This window comes from Typopeltis vanoorti, chromosome 24 (assembly GCF_054136105.1).
Source record: "Typopeltis vanoorti isolate ZY-2024b chromosome 24, IOZ_Tvanoo_1.0, whole genome shotgun sequence".
In the NCBI taxonomy this organism is placed as follows: domain Eukaryota; kingdom Metazoa; phylum Arthropoda; class Arachnida; order Uropygi; family Thelyphonidae; genus Typopeltis; species Typopeltis vanoorti.
In genome coordinates, this window is record NC_143572.1 from 19000220 (window position 1) to 19020489 (window position 20270).

The following is a 20270-nucleotide window of genomic DNA, read 5'->3' on the forward strand; positions in this document are numbered from 1 at the left end:
TTTTTAGGGGAAAGGGGCAGTAAAATTCCTAGGGCCGGCACTGAGTTGCTGAAGGTGAACAAAGGCCAGAAATGATAAACCATTTCTAAGGAGAATTCATGTGGTGCATCCTGTTATTAGGTATCTGCTCGATACTGAATGAGTGAGGAAGGCGTGGAAATTTTTTTTAACTTAACTAATCAAATTATATTCTGATACAAACATGATGGGATTAAATCAGAAACAACATGATTTATTACAGATTAAACAAGGATCCTGTTTATGTTTGAAACCAGTGCAAACCATGAAAAGTCAGCTACTGGAACAAACTCCAACTCAATATCAGGGTGAAAGCTAGGTAAATGGGCATTATCTAGGTTATATCTTTTAATGTTTTCTGGAGATAATTTCACATAACCTAAGGAATGCAGAGAAGCTAGGGATTATGACCTGATATCCAATCTTCACCTTCACATTCTCTTCCAGCAGTTAATTCAAACATAATGTGTATTTCCAGAAATTATGATGAAACATCAAGAAGAAAAAAAATTATAGCCTAAATGGATAGTAACAGGGATATTAAAAAAGATAATTCAACATTAAGATGTTTAAAAGCAAATTTAAGTGTGCTCATACTGCATATAAGGCCATTATTGATACTGTTTTATCTTTTGTTAGCACAAATTGAAGTTATAACTTTAAGATATTCAAGTTTGCCTTATCATTAGAATTACTGTGATACAAGCAAACTCTTTTTTTTTTTTACCATAATTGTTTTTTATTGTAGGAACTATTGCCTTCTGCTTGTTGATAAATTTAATCCAATTTGTGTATACTTTTTTTTGTTATTGTACTTTCAAAATGAATGAAATTATTGAGATATGTTCAAAAGCAGCAGTGAGTTGAAGCCAATAAGAATTTTGTATCCTATAACATGTGAATTGAAAATTTCAGACCTAAGGCCTGTATAGCTCAGTGGAAGCAGTGCTTGCATCTTCTGCACTAGGCTGCCTGAAGATAGACTTATTGTTCAGGTCGGTCTGGTCGCTGACTGGAGGAACTTTTTCTAAGCCTTTCTTTGACCAGTTCCCTGAGTTAGTCGATCTCTGGCATGGGTAAGCGGGTTTTTTCTCCCTGAAACTCGGGTGTTTCCATCCTCTAAACCAGTGATTCTCAACCACTGTTCCGCGGCAGTGTGCCGCCACTGCGAATATCCATACATAAGCGGCGTCAGACAAGTGGTTCAATCAGTTCTACCTTCCTAGCAGGGACTGGCTGAACCAATGCGCATGGCTATTATAGTTCTGGCTACTGGCTAACAAAGCTACATATTAGTTTAGTCTACTAGTCGCCCACTTGATGTGTGCATATGGTTAGTTACAACTTATATATTCGTTTTCGTACGTGCAATACCACAATATTGTGTAGTCAAACTTAATTAAAACGGATTCAAAGGCAATATACAATATGTCGTTTTTAATAATTTTTTGACAAAATTATTTTTATTTTCAATGAACCCCCTAAAATGGATAAATGGATAAAAAAAAAAAGAAAGCTTAATGACGATAATGATGATGCTAGCGATCATGCTAACGAGCCCAGTACAAGTAAAGATGTTTCCTCCACCAAAAAATGTAATGTTCATCGTAAGTATAATGATGACTTCTTAAAATTTGGATTTACATCTACAATGGAAAATGATAAAACTGTTCCCGAGTGTGTGGTATGTGGTTGTAAATTATCAAACAGTGCTATGGTTCCGAGCAAGCTCCAACGTCACCTGCTCACTAATCATCCTTGGCTAGCATTAAAAGACAAAGCCTACTTTCAAAATTCATTATCTGCAAGATCCAAACAATTAAAGATTTTTAAAAAGCAAATTAGTGTGTCTGAAAAAGCTCAGATAGCTTCTTATGAAGTGGCTGAATTAATTGCTCTCAAATTAAAATCTCATAATTTGGTTGAAGAAATTATATTACCTGCTTGTCGTAAAATTGTAAAAAGAATGATTGATGAATCAGCAGAAATTGATGTTTGTAAAATACCACTTTCAAATGACACAATTCATCGCAGAATTATTGACTTGTCCCGAAATATTGAAGAAAATACTGCTAAAACTCTTGCAAATTCAAATTTTGCTTTACAAATCGACGAAACAACTGATATTATGGGAAAAGCACACTTAATTGCATTCGTTCGATTCATTCACGAAAATGATATAATTAATCAATTTTTATGTTGTCGTGAATTATCTGATTTCACAACAGGAAACATTTTTTCAATGAAATTAATTCTTATTTACAAGAAATTAAAATTTCGTGGAATTTGTGCATTGGCATTTTTACGGATGGTGCTCCGGCTATGACAGGATCTATAAAAGGATTTGTAAGTATATTAGTTACCATTGTTTTTTGCATCGGGAAACACTCATTACAAAACAATTACCATCAGAATTGAAAGTAGTGGTGGAACAATGTGTTAAAATGATTAATTATATAAAATCAAGACCATTAAAAAGTCGCCTGTTTAGTCAATTATGCCAGGCTATGGAGTCTGAATACGAATCGTTGTTACTACACACGGAAGTCAGGTGGTTATCCAGAGGGAAAGTTTTGTCTCGCGTGCTTGAATTAAAAAACGAGATAAAGATATTTTTTGAACAAGATAATAATGATTTTGTTGGTTTGTTGGATGACAAAATATGGTGTGCTAAGCTGGCTTACTTATCTGATATTTTTGTTATTTTTAATAACATAAATACGAGTTTGCAAGGACCGAAAGAAAATATTTTAAACTCAACTGATAAATTGTTGGGATTTCAAAAAAAAATTACTTTATGGAAGAATAAAGCACAAGAAGGTAGTTTAGAAAAGTTTGAGTCAGTTCCAAAAGATTGTTATAAAATAATTCATAAAATAGTTATTGATCATTTGACAATACTAGAGCAAAAAATTGTTCATTACTTTCCAAATTTAGAAATAAAAAAATTTGATTGGATTCGGAATCCAATTGTGATAAACGACACATCAGTGCACGAACTAACTTTGAAAGAAGAAGAAGAACTGATTTCTGTGTGTAATAACCGTCAAAACATTCAGAAGAATCAATTAATTCGTTCTGGATTAATCTTAGATATGATTATCCAACAATATCACAAAAAGCTTTAAGTGTGTTATTACAATTTTCCACATCTTATTTGTGCGAATTCGGATTTTTGGCTTTGACCGATATAAAAACGAAAAAAAGATCCAGACTTTTAAATCTGGATCACGAAATGAGAGTAGCATTATCATTTATACGCCCAAATATAAACGAAGTTATCAAAAAAAAAACATGCTCAAATTTTGCATTAAATGTAATTTATCATTAAATAAACATTTTGTTTACTTTGTAATGCAATTTCATTTTATATTTTATTGCAAATTATTATTGTATGCTATTTTTACAAACTATATTATAGGTACATGAATTAATTAACCAAGTAAAATTCTTTTAAATTTATCTTATTGTTAGTATGCCACCAAATTTTAAAATTATTAAAAGTGTACCGTGACGAAAGAAAGGTTGAGAATCACTGCTCTAAACTCAAGAAAATTGACCATAGAACCCACATTATTTCAGAAGGTAACTTATCCTGTTAGGGTTAGGTACCAAGAGATGGCATCAGTCATTTGCCAGTCTCTTCATCGGTGGCCGCCTATAATCAGTGATAGACATGGGCCAGCTATCTCTGATTGGCTACCGGTGGAGATTGAACTGCCCACTTAGTCTCCAAAAGCTAGATAGGGTTTAAAGACCTCGCCTACTCCCTATAAGGGAATAAAAGATGTTAGCTTATTATTATTTAGTTGTAAATTCAACATTTTATACTAGGAGGCAGCAATCCATTAAGATGTCTTAAAGCATTAAGAATGAAATTTTTCACAAATTAATTTTTTATAGGATGGAGGCTCTTTGGATTTGGTTCTGAAAAAAGCTGGTCGTATTCCTGAACAGATATTAGGAAAAGTGACTATAGCAGTGAGTATTTTTTAATGTTATATATCAACTTCAAAAAAAATTTGCTTCCACATTTAGTGTAATGTACAAGTAGAACCTTGAGTATTAAAAAAAAAAAAAAATATATATATATATATATATTTCCAAGCAATAAGAATTATTTGTAAAAAAGCAGCAGCACTGGTTCAAATCTCTAGTTGATACTCCACAGTAAACTCTGAAAAAACTCTTCAATCTCATTCTTTCAGTAACTTATCATTTGTATATATTTTATACCTGTAAATTATATTGTTAGGAAAAAGAAAACGTTAAAAATGAGCATCTATCTAAATTGTGCAAGATAATAAGTTAATTCATTATAAAATAGAGGTTTTTCAAATGTTCTTTGTTATAGTATTATAAACATGACAGTCACAGTGAATAACTAAATTTATTCACTGTGACTGTCATGTTTATAATATTTGTTGTCATGTAATGTGATGTGTTTTTTTTAATAACACATTAACAAATGTCTTGTTTTTCATTAACAAAACCATCCTCAGAACAATTAAAACAACAATAATATAAATTTGAATAAAATTATACAGTGAAGCATGTGATAACAAAAGCATGATATACAATCACAAGTTGCTGATAGTGCTAGGATAACACTATCAGGAACCATTTGGGGGGGGAAAATAATAAATATAAATTTTAAAAAATTAAAAATTATTTCAAGCAGATATGGATAAGTTTCCCACACTTTCAGAATTGAAAGGCAGTCATTACGATTTAAGTTTGGCTAATATTGTAATAGTAGTAATGCCTCAGTACCTTCTTTGATTAAATTTTCATATTTATAAATACACTTATGTAATAATTTTTATTTGTTCCAAAGAATCCCATTGTTAGTGTAATTTCTATGCTGTGTCAAACTAGATTTATGTTGTTTAATGAGCTGAATATAGTTTTAATGTTCTGAAATATGTTTTTCAAAACGATGTTCCTGTTTGACCAAAATTCAATGCCACATTAATATGGGACTTAATTAAACCAGATGAGTATCAAGGAGATGGTTTATCTTTAGGAGAAGGAAGTGTTTGAAGCCTACAGACCATCAATCTATTCTAATAGGATGCATTTCATAAACCTGCCACAACTTTTGTCACTTGCCTCTGGATCCTCTCTATTACTTCTTGACCACAGAATTCAGGTGTCCAGATCTGCACACAGTCCAGATGTGATCTTATTAAAGCCTTATATAAGGGAACAATAACTAATTTATCTCTGCTTGTTAGTGTGCTCTTCACCAACCATGTAATATGATATCTTTGCAATATGTCCTCTAAAAAAACTTCAGCTCCTTGTCCACAATCATCCCCAAGTCCCTAGTGACATCAGGTTCCTGCAGTTCGCTTATATCAGTATACTACACAGCTTGTGATCTCTTCTTCCCAAAGTGCATCACCTTACACCTGGCCACATTAAACTGGTAGCCTTTTACCTTTGCCCATACTGCTAGTCTATTTAAGTCTTCCTACAGGATCTCTGCATCACCTTCATTTACCATGGCCAGTACTTCTTATCAAATTTATGCATTATTGAGAATTACTGCAATATTATAGGTAGTAATTTTATACCAAAGTATGAAAATATTTCAGCAATGAACCCCCCCCCCCCCTCTCTCTCTCTTTCTCGCTCTCTAGACAGAGAGAGGGATTAGTCACTAGTTCAGGCAGTTGTTAAGAATTATTTAATATTAAAGGGGTCACTTAAGGCTGAAACTAGATAACTGAGAGACCTCCACAGAGCCTGTAAAGAATAAAGGAAAACCCACTAGAACTTCTGACGAAGCCTTTTCTGTGGTGCACACTGTTAGTAGATATTGACTGCAGTACTGATGGAATAAGAATGGGTTGAAATTTTGAAATTTGGTTGACCAATTTCTATCTGGCTTGAATTAAACTATATATACATTATGATGGTATCATGTCATATCATTTGGGGTGCTGACTGATTTTTTAAAAAAAAAAAAAACTGCCTTTTTCACCACTACTGTCACTCCCATCTGTTTTTCTTCCATTTATATTGCAAAACAGAGCAAACAGAAATCATCTCCTGGAATAACTGTAGTGGAATTGAAGAAAGATAGACATCAGAGTATGAAACATCAATAGAAAAAAGGAACTAGCAGAAGAATTACAGAAATAACATACTGACATAATTGGTGTTACTAAGAAGACTGAACCAGGTGTGGTGCTTCTGACTTTAAGACTTCTTCAAGCCATAATGAGAAAATTTGTTTGGTTTATTACTTATTGTTATGTACAAGTAGATTATGCACCAACCAGTTTTGTGTTCTAGGGACCAGTGGCTTCTTCAGGGTAGTAGATTGAGAAAGGATGAAAACATTGAAACAAAATTCAGATAAATCATTAGAACAGAAACACGGCACTAGTGAAGCATGATTCAAGGAGACAGCTAATGCATCAGCTGCTCTTTGGATAGCCCATAGATAATTGTTGGAGAAGTTGAATTCTGCTGTGTCGAATAATCTTACCAATGATTTCCAGATGTCATTTAAGATGAGATCCTGATTGTTTCTGTTGAGGGAACCATGTGAATAACCACAATATATTTCATGATTTGGTGTGAAAGGAAATTGTTCCTTATAGGTGGGGCATGGTGGCTGTATTCCAGTTGATGGTATGTTTGTGACAGATGAATGATATGCAACTACAGATTTTTCTTATCTTCTGTATTCAACATTGCTGAGATGTTCCTTTTAGCTTATTTCAAAATTTCTGCTTCTCTGATCTGTGTAAGGCAGATCACAAGAATGTGAAATATTATCAAATCCCCGAGCTTTGTAGAAGGGATTTTTTGTTCTTTTGGAGATCTAAGGAAGACAATTTGGATTACTTTATAAGCTACTCTAATATTATGACTCTTGAGGGCAGCAATCTTGATAGAACAATTTCCAATATATGGAATAGAAATGGTTTCTATACTGAATTTTAGGATTCTGGTGAGTTGGCATATTGAGGACAAACTGGAAGAGAAGAGAAGACATTGAAGTTCCTCTTTTTTCTTTTCTTTTCACTTATCTTCATCTTTTAAAATAGAGACTACTCATTTTTAGAGTGTGAATTATGCTTAATTTTTGGGATGGTTGGTTAAGAGATGAGGCATGGAGATAGCTTCCAGTATGGGGTGGACTTACAGAAAATGTCCGTGAAATTCTGCCTTCTGGTTTGAAGTTAGAAGATCAGGAAAAGATAGAGCTCACCTGCACTCTCTAATTCTGCTCCGAATCAAATTTTGGGAAGTGGGAGAATGAAGAAAGTTGTTTAAATTAGATGCATCATGTTTCCACGTTATAAAGTCAACATATCTCCACTAGATGACAGGTTGCAATCTAGTGGAGCTTTCCCACACAAAGATGAACGAAAGAAGAAGGTAAGGGACTTGTCATAGCCACTTCAAAAAGTTTTTTGCAAAGATATCTGTTCCATGTAAAGAAGTTGGAACGAAGTTAGTGCTTAAACAATCTTGTAACATCTGAGAAGAACTCTTCAGTAAAGCTCAGTACTTCATCGATAGGTACATCGGATAAAAAGAATATATCTACACTTGCATAGATGTCAGATGATGAGATGGAAATGTCTGACATTTTGTGAACAAAATGAGCTTAATGTAAAAATCTGATGTGGTTGTTTAACAGAGTAATATAACAATAAAAACCAAATATATAAAAAAATATATAATAATAAAACCAAAGGTGTTTTTGAGATAGTATTTGTTAAAGGATAGTTCAAATTAATGAGTTAATTTGAACTATCCTTTTGATTTCTGATTTCTTCAGATAGGAAAATTTTGTTTTCTTCAGTTTTTAGGTGAGAAAAATGTTAGGTTGAATAAACAATTAATCTTGGTGACAGGCCTCTCCAAGAGATCAACATTAATTATGTTTAGCAAGAGAGCAACGTAAATTACAGCACAAAGAATCTAGTTTGTCACTGACAAATCTAGTGTAATGGATTCTTTCCTGAAGGTGAACAAGGGAAGCTTTGCAGTGGATGCATTTAGCTTTCTTTGATCTGTATTTTAATCCTTTTTCAATTCCATTGTAAAGAAGTTACTCTTATGAAATTTATGCATTAAGTATAAGTATAAATATAAATTCATACTTATTTATGCCAATTTATATTTAGTGCACAACACTAAACTCACCGTTTAGATCTATTATGGATAACATTAAGAAAGAGAGTGGTATTAAATCTGATATCAAAATTGGCAATGTTAATTTCAGTTCTTTACTTTATGCAGATGATATACTTCTGAATAAATCTGGTACAAGTCTGCAAGATTCCTTAACTAAATTGAATAATTGTTGCAATAAATTTGGTATGAAAATCAGCAATAAAAAGGCAAAGATAACGAAAATAGGCAGAAACATTAAAAACATCATGTATCCTGAATGGTGAACCTATAGAGCACGTGAAACATTTCATCTATTTAGGCACAGTTTTTAGTGAAGATTGCAAATTAAATATGGAAATAGGCAACAGAATTAATAAAGCTGGTATGATAGGAAGTCAGCTGAATAAGTTTATATGGAATAAAAAAGAAATTAGTCAAAACCCTAAATTATCTGTATATAAGACAGTGTGCAAACGAATTTTAACATAGGGATCTGAGAGAGCTGCATTAAAAATAAAACCCTTGACCAAGGACCAGAGACTAGAGATGTGAGAGTTCTGCGAAAGATTAGTGGAGTGAGCAGATGGCATCAGTGGCAGTATCTCTTATTAAAAATGAGGATATTAGGAATGAACTTAGCATTGGTAGCATTCAGGAATGTGTTAACAGAGCTAATTTCAGATGGTACAGTCATTTAAACAGAATGGGAGAGGAAAGATTAGCAAAACAATGGGTGGCAGGAAAAAGACCCAGAGGAAGACCAGGATGTAGGCAGATTGATACAGTAAAAAGTGTCTTAGAAGACAGAAATATTAGATCTGATAATGTTGGAATCTTGTTACAGAACAGGTTAATTTGGAGGAAAATTGTTGAGCGGAAGTTAGTAATGGGGTAATGTTTTTATGTAGTATTATCATATTATCTCGTACTCCCCCCCCTTTCCTTCTGAGGGTACACATCAGGAATTTTATGATGATGATAAACCAAATTTTCTTACTAGACTTGTATCTGTAAAGTTGATTTCAGTATCAGGCAATACTTCATCATCTAAGGAAGAATAGCTATAGTAGTTAACTACTAAACATTTAAAGAAAGAAAAGTTCTTAGCTGGGGGGGAGGGATTAAAGTAAAAGAATCTGAACAGGTTTCAGAATGAAAAATTGGAGAATGTTGAAAGATGTTTGTGCCTGTGGTTTTGGCTGGATATATCAATAGTCAAGAAGATGATGTATCTTTGAGTCTTTAGAAAGACCTCAGATCTAAAGAAAGAACCTTTTCTTGTTGGATACCTAAAGAGCAAAGTATATGAAATGAAAATGTACAAAAATGTTTTGAAGAAGATTGAATAACAATCTAGAATCTAAATTCTAGTCATCTAGAATTTAACCCACTGACCAGGCCTTATGAATTATGCAGTGTAGTCACTGTAAAACTTATACCTCTGCATTTGAGCCTTTCTGGTGGAATATCATCTACTCCAATTATCTTTCTACATTTTATATGATGGCTTTTCCTACTTTAAGTATTGATATGTATTCCTTATTGCATTCCTGTTGACTATTTTCTACCACTGTGCTATCACTGCCTGTTTCATTTAGCAACCTTTCAAAGTAATTACTCCATACATCTAGAATATCTTTATCTTCAGTTTTCATGTAACCTTTATCATATCTGATTCCGTTTACAGTACTCTTTCTTCCATTTCTAAGCTTTTTTTTTTCAATGGTTTCCAGAATATTTTCCCAACTTCCTGATATTTATTTTCTATGTTCTTATCGAAGTTTTCCCATTTTGTTTAGCTAATTTTACACAGTGCTCTGCTTTACATTTCACTTTCTTATACATAAGAAATATTGGTTCTTTTTTTTTTTCTTTTCATGTGAAATATTATCATTGTTAGTGATATATTTAGATCGGTTGAGAATACGAGAATATATAGGGATTTAATTATAAGATGTGCTCAAAAGTACAAAAATGTTAAGACCAGATATCTTTTCTTGTAACTGACTCTTACTGTGCTTTTCTTGATGTACTTCTATAGCATCCTTGACTTTCAATAAACTTGGAATTCTTATTTGCTCAAGATGTCAGTTTTCATCTCTCCTTAGTCAAATCTTATACTGCTTTCACATTTAGGGAGCATACCTAAAACCTCTAAAAACTCTTGATGCTGTTCTAAAGAGAGTGATTTGGTTGATTTTCTCTCTCTCCTTCAGATATTTCCATGGGTGGGTGCTGTTGATCAGAACTTGCATTGATTATCCCCTCTCCCACTTTCGCTAAACCTGTAATAACAAGTAACCGACTCACTAATTTACTCCTATTCACTTTTCATTTCATCTGCCTCTGTGCAACAGCCTTCCCCATGAAGTATTTCTCCCCCTCCAAAATACAAAGGCTATATCTTCAGTTCTTCAGAAAATAATATAAAGAAGTTGCTTTTCTCTTGACCTAGTCCATGCATGACATTGATTTGCTATTGTCCTTGCTGCCTCTCATATGTGGGAGTGATATAAAAATAAAAATATTTTTCTCTCCCAATCTCAACTTACCATCTCATACTTTTCATAAAGAAACTCAAATTTCAGCCTCAGCACTGCACACTGCAGCTATTTTTGCACTGTTTGACAATTTTTCATCTCGATGATAGCATGTTTGCACTGATACCCACGTTAGTTTCCAATCAACTTGAACCTTTTTTTTTTCTTCCTTTTTGCTTAAAAATCTTTGTCATATTCTATCAGATTCATTTGTCTCCATCACTTTCATAATGCCACCAATTATTTCTGAATCCCCCCCCCCTCCCATTTCTTTAAGTTATGTTGATTTATCCATTCCAACTTTCTTAATAATGAGATTATCTTTCTTAAAAATTTTAATCTTCAACTCCAACTGGCTTTCCTTTATTCAGATCAAGCAGGTCGAGATGCAGAAATATTTGTTGTCACCCTTGATTGTACACAAATTGTTTGCATGCCTATAGATAACCATAATCGGTCTTCAAACGCTGAGATATTTTCTTCATGAGTGATTCTCCTAAGTATATGGATGCTCTTTATACTCTAGGCTGTTCAGGATACAATCTGGTATTGATTTCTTCTTTCATGGAGGAACACTCACAAACTCACTCTCCTTCATGTGCTATATGGCATTATAAGAATGCCAAGTCCAATGTTTTTGTGATTTCTATGTTACATTTTCCCCATTTCACCTAAATTCTTGTCTCTTGATTTTAAGCCTCTGTTCTCCAAGAACTTGTCAGAGATGCATAAGAGAGGAACCAAGCATATTACAAATGTCTTTCTCTATCTTCCTTTTATGTTTTATTCCAAGCTCTGAAATAGTTGTAAATAAACAATCTATATATTTGTAACTGATTTTGAAAGTTTTAAGAGCAAGAAACTTCATCATGTCCCAATTTGCAGTCATTCCTTATGGTCTCTTACCAGAGCTCTTATCTTTAATTTTTGTCCATTGTTGCTGTCACCTCTGGTGCACTTAGATGGTTCCATTGCATGGTTGCTCACATAAATAGCCCATTCTCCTTGGTTTTTACTTTTCCTTTAATTCTTGCATAGATGATCTTGTTAAATGTCCTCTTGCCATTCCTAATCCACAACGTTCCCTTTGATAAAGCATTGAATGTTGTGGATTATCAGGAGAATTTTGCTCAAGCTGGATACCAAAATTAGCACTCAGCTTCTGGTATCTTGAATCCTCTTCACTAATAAATGATCACCATGAAATCTGCTGTCAGTCTTGCTTGTATTACCCACCTTTAAACAAATGCCTTGAAAAAGTTTGATTGAATCTTGAGTGTTTTCTCTTGATATCTTAATTACAGCTTGCTGCTGGATATGCACATTACCTGGTGGGATGGATCTTTATCCTCAAACTTTGAGACTAATGATGTTCCACAAGGCTCTGTATCATCGACCTTCTCCAGTTCACTGCAAATCCAATCCTGTCCACAGTTTTCCTAATTTGCATTATACAAATCAACAAAATTTCCAGAATATCTACTTCTGCAATTCCAAATTTTGATCTCCAAATCATTCTTCATTGAGTTCTGATAACCTTGTTAATTTCGTTGCTAGTAAAAACCTTATCTCTCTCTTTTGACATAAACATATTACAAATATCATCTTCTCAGCATTCAACTAATTAAGTTTTCTTTTTCTCTTTTGCTCAAGAAAAGTTTTTTGTATCAGTCTCACACATATGAGGTAGAAGAACCTATAGCACATTAATGTCATGTGTAGAGTATAGGTAAGATTTGTAAAAGAAGAAACCTATCAACATTCTTCCTGAAAAGCTGGAGGTTCTAGTTGTTTGGAACACCAGAGAGTAGAGGCACATGGAATGAAGGGGGAAGAGGAGTAATAGGTTTAATGCATTTACAAAGCAGTGTTAAGAAGCAGCTGTTTGTGGTTTAACAGATCCAATGGAAAGCATACAAATAATGGTTGCCACTTCGTTGAAACAGTGTCCATGGAAGACCCTGTAGAAAAGGCAGAGCTGAAATAGTCTGTTGAGATAGTGATTGTAGCAAGTCAGATGAATCACTTCACTCTAGAGAACATCAGGAATTTTTATTCCAATTTTAGGTTTGTCAAACCAAACGTGAACATTATTCTAAGGATATATATCGTCACATAGTATTTGGGATTAGTACAGAGTTGGTAGCTTGTTGGATAAAATTAGTGTTTTTAGCTGATAAGAATGCTTCATTCTTTAGAGGCTGATGAAGCCGTTTGCTATTTTATGCCAGAAAGGGCAGAGGTAAATGTCAGTCCAAGGAGAGACATTCTGATCATGACTCTGGTGAATTGCATATTATTGAAAGTAAGGGAAGGTAAGTTGATCTTCTTTGAAACTATATTTTGGTAGCATAGAAAGTAATCAGGTTATCCTTATCCCATTGGAGAATAGAATGAAAATCAGTGTTTAAAGTACTGGCTGCACATGATTTGAAGCTTGGAATGTTTGTGCAGTCATAGTTTGTCACATGAGTAGTATTGTCATTAGCAATAAAATAGAACAGTGAAGCACTACTGTGTTGGTGAATCTCGAAGAGAGGAAGCAACTCACCATGCCTGCAGTGAATGATAAAAAAAAAGCTAGTTATCCATTGCAGAAGGTGGATCAAATGATGGCAATTTACTGAGCAGGCTGCAATGCCATACATGATCAAATGTTTTTTAATGTCAAGAGCAACAGCACATGCAGTGGTTGGTAATGTAAGCTAAGAGATCTGCTGTGGACCTAAAATGGCAGAATCTATATTGGTGGTCATTGTTTAATTGGTGGAACTAGGTAATAGACATTACAGTAAAGTTCTGGACGTTAAGGACATATGAGAGTAGTATGCCTGAGTGGTTCATGAACTTTGTAGTTAATATCACAAAATGTTATTATTATAATAAATTAAGTGATTGAGTGAGAGACAAAGAAAATTCAAAAATAATAGCTTTATTTACAAAAAATTAATATTAGTGTAAATTTATGGTATTGCCTTAACAATGTGTGTAAAATGTTTGTTTCACAAACACTCACTACATACAAATTTGCATTATAAATAAAAATTTATCTTCTGAAGAGAAACGGGCCCACAGATCTAAGAACAGAGTTAATAAAACATAAACACCACACAAGATTTCTTGTCTTCTCTTTAAGGTCACAGGATTTGATGAGAATATACAAACTTCAAATGGCACAGTTTCTTCCTCTCTAAAGAGTAGCCATAGAAATCTAATTAGCTCATACCTGGTTTTTTTGAAAGCAAAAAGATAAATTGTGTGCAACTTTTCTTTAGAAAGAACATATTTGCAAGGAAATAGAAAAGTTTCTTTTCTATTTCCTTGAAATAAAAAGATAATTTTAGAGTTCTCTTTTTTTCTTGTGAAAACTTCTTCCTTATCCCCTGAACACAAAAACGATTCATCTCTTTCAAGTTTACAGCGCTTAACTAGAATGCATTTGCTGCATAACTTATCAAAAGGAACTGTTCCGTTGCTTATGGAGAAAGAAACTATATATCAAATTTATCTAGATTAACAAATCAGCTTCCTCTGAAAGAAATTCATCTATTTATCTATTAATTTTGGGATAACTGTTTGTTTCTCCTCATAATGCTCTTTTCCACCTTTTTGACTTAAGAATTCCTTTTAACTTTATTTCTCCCCTAAACTTCCAACTTTTCAGAATGATGTCCCTGTTCTGATCAATGCAACAGCTGTTCTATTATTCTCTCACACTAACTCATCTTAGTGTGAGACTAAGTTTGACTTAATGTGAGCAAAGTTCTTTGGAAGTACAAACTTTGCAAGTGCACTACTAGCCGGTGTAGCAAGTAACATGGCAGTGACAGAAAGTCGCATGTTGTAAACAAGACTATAGTTTTTTAATGGCGCGAAATTGTCAGAAAGTTCAGTAGTTTCTTCTCTCAAATTCCATTACAGAAATAAAAAATTTAATTAGAGGTGAGTACTTTTTACGAATAAATATCACAAATAAACAGTTTGCTACAAGCCATAACTATACAAAGATTTCTCTTATATGTAACATTAGTAAAGAAATTTCTGATTAAGAAATAATGCATTTTTGCTATACATTTAGGAAATTTTTTCATATAAATTAAAACTATAAGTTATTCTTTCCTTTTTATTTATTTATTCAAAATCAGCAATGCTAAATTCTTTTAAAAAATGCAAGATAATCTGATATCACTAAATAGTAGATATAACACATAGGTCTACCCTTAGAAAAACGACGAGGGATTCGATAATAGTAAAACTATTATGAAGGACAAAACCTACACTCTTTTCTTCTGTCTGTATTGGACCTGAGAAAATATTCCTTTAAAATATTTTCCAACCAGCATTTGTTGCACCTTTCAGAAGCATAATAAAAAGGGATGCCTCCTTCATCTTCCCTTGTCCCATAACATGATATGAGTTCATCATGTCTGTCTATTGACCCAGCAAGTGGGATACTAATTATTATTATTATTACATGACACCTCAAGGGAGTCTAAAGACTCATCAAGGGAGAGCACCTACTCTACTACTCTGTCTCCCCCGCTCAATCCACCAACTACAACTAACCGCAACTACACCAACGGCATCTACTGCTTGCCACCACCACTAGCACTTCCACAGACAATCACAAACATCCATGCCTATGGCGGGATTCGAACCCGCAGCCTTTTGGCTGGAGAGCGGATACACTAACCGCTCGGCCAACCAGGCTGATCTTTTTCTTATTTCACAGCAAATCTTCATGAATAAATTTGAGTCAGTATATAAAATAAACTCTTGACACTGGGTTCGTAATTTTCATCCTTTTTTTTTTTTTAATCACATTTGAGATTTTTTTCTTTTTTTAAGTTTCAGTTTAAATGTATCTGGAAATATGGAAACAACTTTATCTACAATGTTAGGAAATATTGCACACATCACACTTTACAATTCTATCTTCATATTGCAACCATAGCTGTAGTTCAGTCATGATTGTTGAAATTTTTATACCTTTCATTCAAGATTGGGAGAGCTGAAGCCATTACTTCAAGACTCTAGCATTTTTGCATAAAATTTTCTTGAACAAATGCCAATTTGTGTTTTGCTTGCATTATTTTTATTTCAAGTTTGCTATTTACTGTTTTCTCAAACAGTACCAATATCAGTTGATTTTAGATTTACAAATTATTTGCAAAAAATCTGTATGTGTACACTGTTTTTTACTCAGCACAATTGATTTTTGCTATTTTATTCATTTTTATTTTATGAAGAATGCATAACTAACTACTGGCAATAAAGTAAAAATTGATACTGACATTTTCAGTATTCTGACTTTTTATGATTAAAGATACAAACAAAAATTCTACATACTGTGCTAATCACTGTATTATTGAGATGGATGCTTTGTAATAGAAATTCACATTTTCAGAATAAAATTGGAAAATCTCAGGTATCAGGTGAACATTTCTGGATACATTGGATTTGTCTACCCCTATTTCAGTATTGGAAGCAGAAGCTATTATGAATCTGAAATGTGGATAAGCCAGCTGGAATAAATGATAACTTGTTTAGAAATGCTCGTGTGGAGGTATAAAAATTTTACAGTGCAGTGGATATGCTGCATAATTCAGACACTTTGTTCAAAGGTTAGTTAAGGATCAAATCTCAGATAATTGGAATAGTACTCTTATTCATCTGTTAATGGGTGGGGGAAAGCAAATAATGCTAAATATGTGCAGATTATATAGGAATTTCTTCTACTGAGCATTTCTGGTCAGATAAATGTGTGCATACTTGGGAGGAGGTTAAGAAAAATTGTTGAAGACAAATTTGGATGAGAACAGGTTGAATTTATACCAAACAAGAATTGTCAGTAGACTTTCACTTTCATATAGCTTGAGAAATATACCAAATAGTTGGGGAATACAAGAAGACTGTATCTAAGTTGTGTAAATCAAAAGGCACAATGTGAATAGAAAAAAATTATGTGAAGCACTGAAATTCATCATCATCTCCCCTTATATGTTAGGGGAGATAATGATGGGGGTTGATTGGAGCAGCACGTCATCTTGTACAATTTGTTTTGCTTGTTGTATATACTTATTTCTATGTTTTATTTATATTTCACTTTGCTTTCTAAGAATTTTGTTTTATTTACTAATGATCAGTATATTCTTTTTACGTAATAATATATACATAATTTCCAATCATCATTGGAATTGTCCACTTGTTTATTACATAGAAATAGTGGATATTAAAGATCCAGCATTATTTCAAAGCCATGACATTAGATTTGTCTTAGCTTGCACTGCTTAAAAGAACATGACTGCTGCCCAAAAACATGCATCCCTTCCCACTCGCAAAGCACCAGAAATCACAGTGTGCTAAATTTGGAAAGCACAGGCGCACAGTAATTTTTTTGTCGAATAAGAAATGTGTGGCACAGCACATTGTCATGATGCAACATGAAACTATTTGCCCACTTCTGCAGTCTTTTTCAACACATATTTACAAGTAAACAAGCAAGTTGATCACTTGGAACTCATCATGTGACTGACATATGGATATGTGATCATGAGATTCCTCTCACATTCACTCTCCCTTCAATTGATTGATCGCTGCAGCCACATTCACCATACTTTTTGATTACACCTTGTATTAAGAAAAGTGATATTAAAATTTATTGATATTATTAAGCTTAGTTCCTTACTTTATGATGATGGAGTAATACCCTTAAATAAATCCACTAAGTCTTCAGTACTTTGAATTAATCAGCTGCTGTGACAAATAGTCATTAAAGCATCTTTTCATAGATGCTTTAAATCAGCAAATTAGGCTGTGGGGAGGGTCAGCCTTGTTTTCAGGGAATAAGTATAATTTTATCTGTCTAAGCAACTTTTAATGAAAATTTCAAATTAGATATTGAAATACATGATAGAATGAACAAGCAGGTATATTAGGAAGTTGAATGCATTTATAATGCATTCAACTAAGTGGTAACTAAATTCAACTAATTGGAATGAGAGTTGTAATGTATTGGAATAAGATGAAATCGGTTTTAGTAAATGGATGCTGCTATTTTTGTTTCAAAAATAACTGGAAAAAAGTTCTAGAGCAAGACCCAAATCTAGATAGATAGATTGTTGTGTTTAGAAAAAAAGAAATGCAATATCTGCCCATGTTGGAGGCTAGATAATAAAAATAATAATTGCTGATTGGAAACTACTACTAATAAACTCTTAATTTTTTGTTGGTATATAACAACAAAAAAAAACTGTTTCACTGTCTGCTTACTAACAACTTCATCAATTGTAGTAACTGGAATCAAATGTAATGAATATAGTATTTTTAGGAATGACAGAGTAGGAGAGGAGATTATATCAGATGACTTGTTTCTATCCTAACTGGACTGTTAAGAATAGAAACACATGAAACCAATAATGGTAATCCCGTGTAGAAGTGAGTTTCAGGTTATCTGATGTGAAGTGAAGGCTAACAGGATAAAATATATATTGTGGTGTTGCTACAGACCTGGCAGTTCATTTTACTGGGAATGAAGAAATATATCACCAAATGTATCCCCATTTGGTGATACATCAATTTCTCTGATGGGTGCTAAATGAGTAATTGTTTTGGTTGGTTTAAATTATTCAAATATTGATTGAGTAGCAGAGAAAAACTCATAACAATGAAGCAGAATTTACTAAGCTGATGCAAGAAACTTTCTCAAGCAGCATGTGAAAGAAGCAACTTAAGGAAAAAGAGTGTAAGATTTGATCATAGCATTAGGTTTTTCAGTTAAGGATGTGACTGTTTTTCCACCAGTGGTGACAGTGATCATGCTGTACTGACCTGGGAAGTAACCAACTAAATGTATGTTCCAATCAGGACTAATCAGAACTACATGCTGAACCACAAATCTGTAAATTGCCACAAACTCAGGACAAATACTATCTTTAGTTCCATGGGTATCAAATACTGAATGGGGAAGATATTAGCAGTGTATGGGAAACTTTGAAAATATGCTTAAATGATACAGTATCTGAATATGTCCCTAGAATTCGAAGACACAAATAGGATTGAAGTGAAATGGATGTGCAGTCTTATTAAGCAAGAGATCCATAAGAAGAAGATGATGATATGGAAGGAATATCATGAGAATAAGAGTGAGAGGAGTTATAAAGTGTATAACCTTCAGACCAGAAAACTTATGAGTATTGTACAAAAAGATAAGTTGCATTAGAATAGAAATTGGCTGCTCAAGCACTAAAGGCAACTCAGAAGAACTTTATTGTTATGCTGTAAGTAAAAGAAAGAATGAGTGCAGAAGAATAATTTTACTAAATACAGACTGCATCCTTGTATCAGAAGCAGATGCAATAGTTCAAATAACGAGTGCTCATTTTGCCAGATCACAAGATTTATCAACTTAGTGTATGTAATGTAGTGCACCGTGCTACCAGTACATTGGATGAGGAGATAGAGGTGCATGAGAAAGTGGTTCTAGAGCTGTTGCATAACCTGGATAAGAATTTGGCCATAGTGACAGATGGGATATCAGCACATATTCTAAAGGAATGTTCAGCTGAACTGGCCCTTAACATGTTTGTATAATGTTAGTCTTTGCTCAGGAAAGATCCCATAAGAATATGCAATAATCACATTCTGCAAGGGTGGTGCAAAGATTGATGTGTAAGTATCAACCTATCAGTATCTCAGTATTACTTGTGAAGATTTTAGAGAAGTTAGTAAGAATTTACATAGGAATGGGTTGACAAACAAGCTATACTTTACAAGGAACATCATGGGCTACTAAATGGAGGTCATATCTAAGTAATTTGCTCTTATTTTATGATAATGTTATAGCTGAGTTGAATATGGTACTGTTAGACTTTGCTAAGGTATTTGATAGGATACCACATGAAAGGCTGTTGTATAAACTAGAGAATGTGGGTAGTTTGGATAAGTGAGTGGCTGATGGAGCGGTATTACAAAATGGTATATGGGGAGGTGGGCTTTGATGTCTTACTAATACTCACTTGATATCAGGAAATCTTCATTTGTTTGCTGATGATGCAGCGATAGACAGGCAATCAAAAATGCTACTGATATACAGCATTCACAGGGCAGTGGGCTGGAAGTGTGGGCAAACAATAATAGTTATCAATTCAGTGTTAGTAAGTGTAAAATTATGCACTTTAGTGTGATGAGATGTCCAGTGACATATTATATTGATGGATTATGCTTGGAGTAACTGACAAGGTTAGAAATCTTGGCATTATAGTGGATAGAAAGTTGAAGTTCAAGGATCATGTAGCAAATATTGCAAATACAACTCAGAGGATAATTGCAATGTTGAAATGATCATTGCCATATAAGGATATGGAAGTGATTTTGCTTCTTTATAAAGGCCTTGATATGTTAAAGGAATGTTGGTGAAAAGAGATACTATATCAAGACTAATCATGATATCTGAAAGTTCTAAATAAAGATTACAAATTTTTTGTTTTAATATATTCCCAAACAGTTCTTTCGATATGCTGCAAGTAAAAGAAAGAATATTTATGGCAGAATGATTTTAATGAATGGCGA

At 33.4% G+C, this 20270-nt stretch overlaps 1 protein-coding gene across 1 annotated transcript in view; it reads left to right on the forward strand.

Moving 5' to 3' along the window:
- Positions 1 to 20270, forward strand: part of Dsor1 (mitogen-activated protein kinase kinase 1) — a 155113-nt gene that overhangs the window by 60342 nt on the left and 74501 nt on the right. Inside the window, exon 4 of the mRNA XM_090413991.1 lies at positions 3922 to 3999. Coding sequence (XP_090270117.1) covers positions 3922 to 3999 — 78 coding nt within the window. The remainder of the gene's footprint in view (positions 1 to 3921; positions 4000 to 20270) is intronic.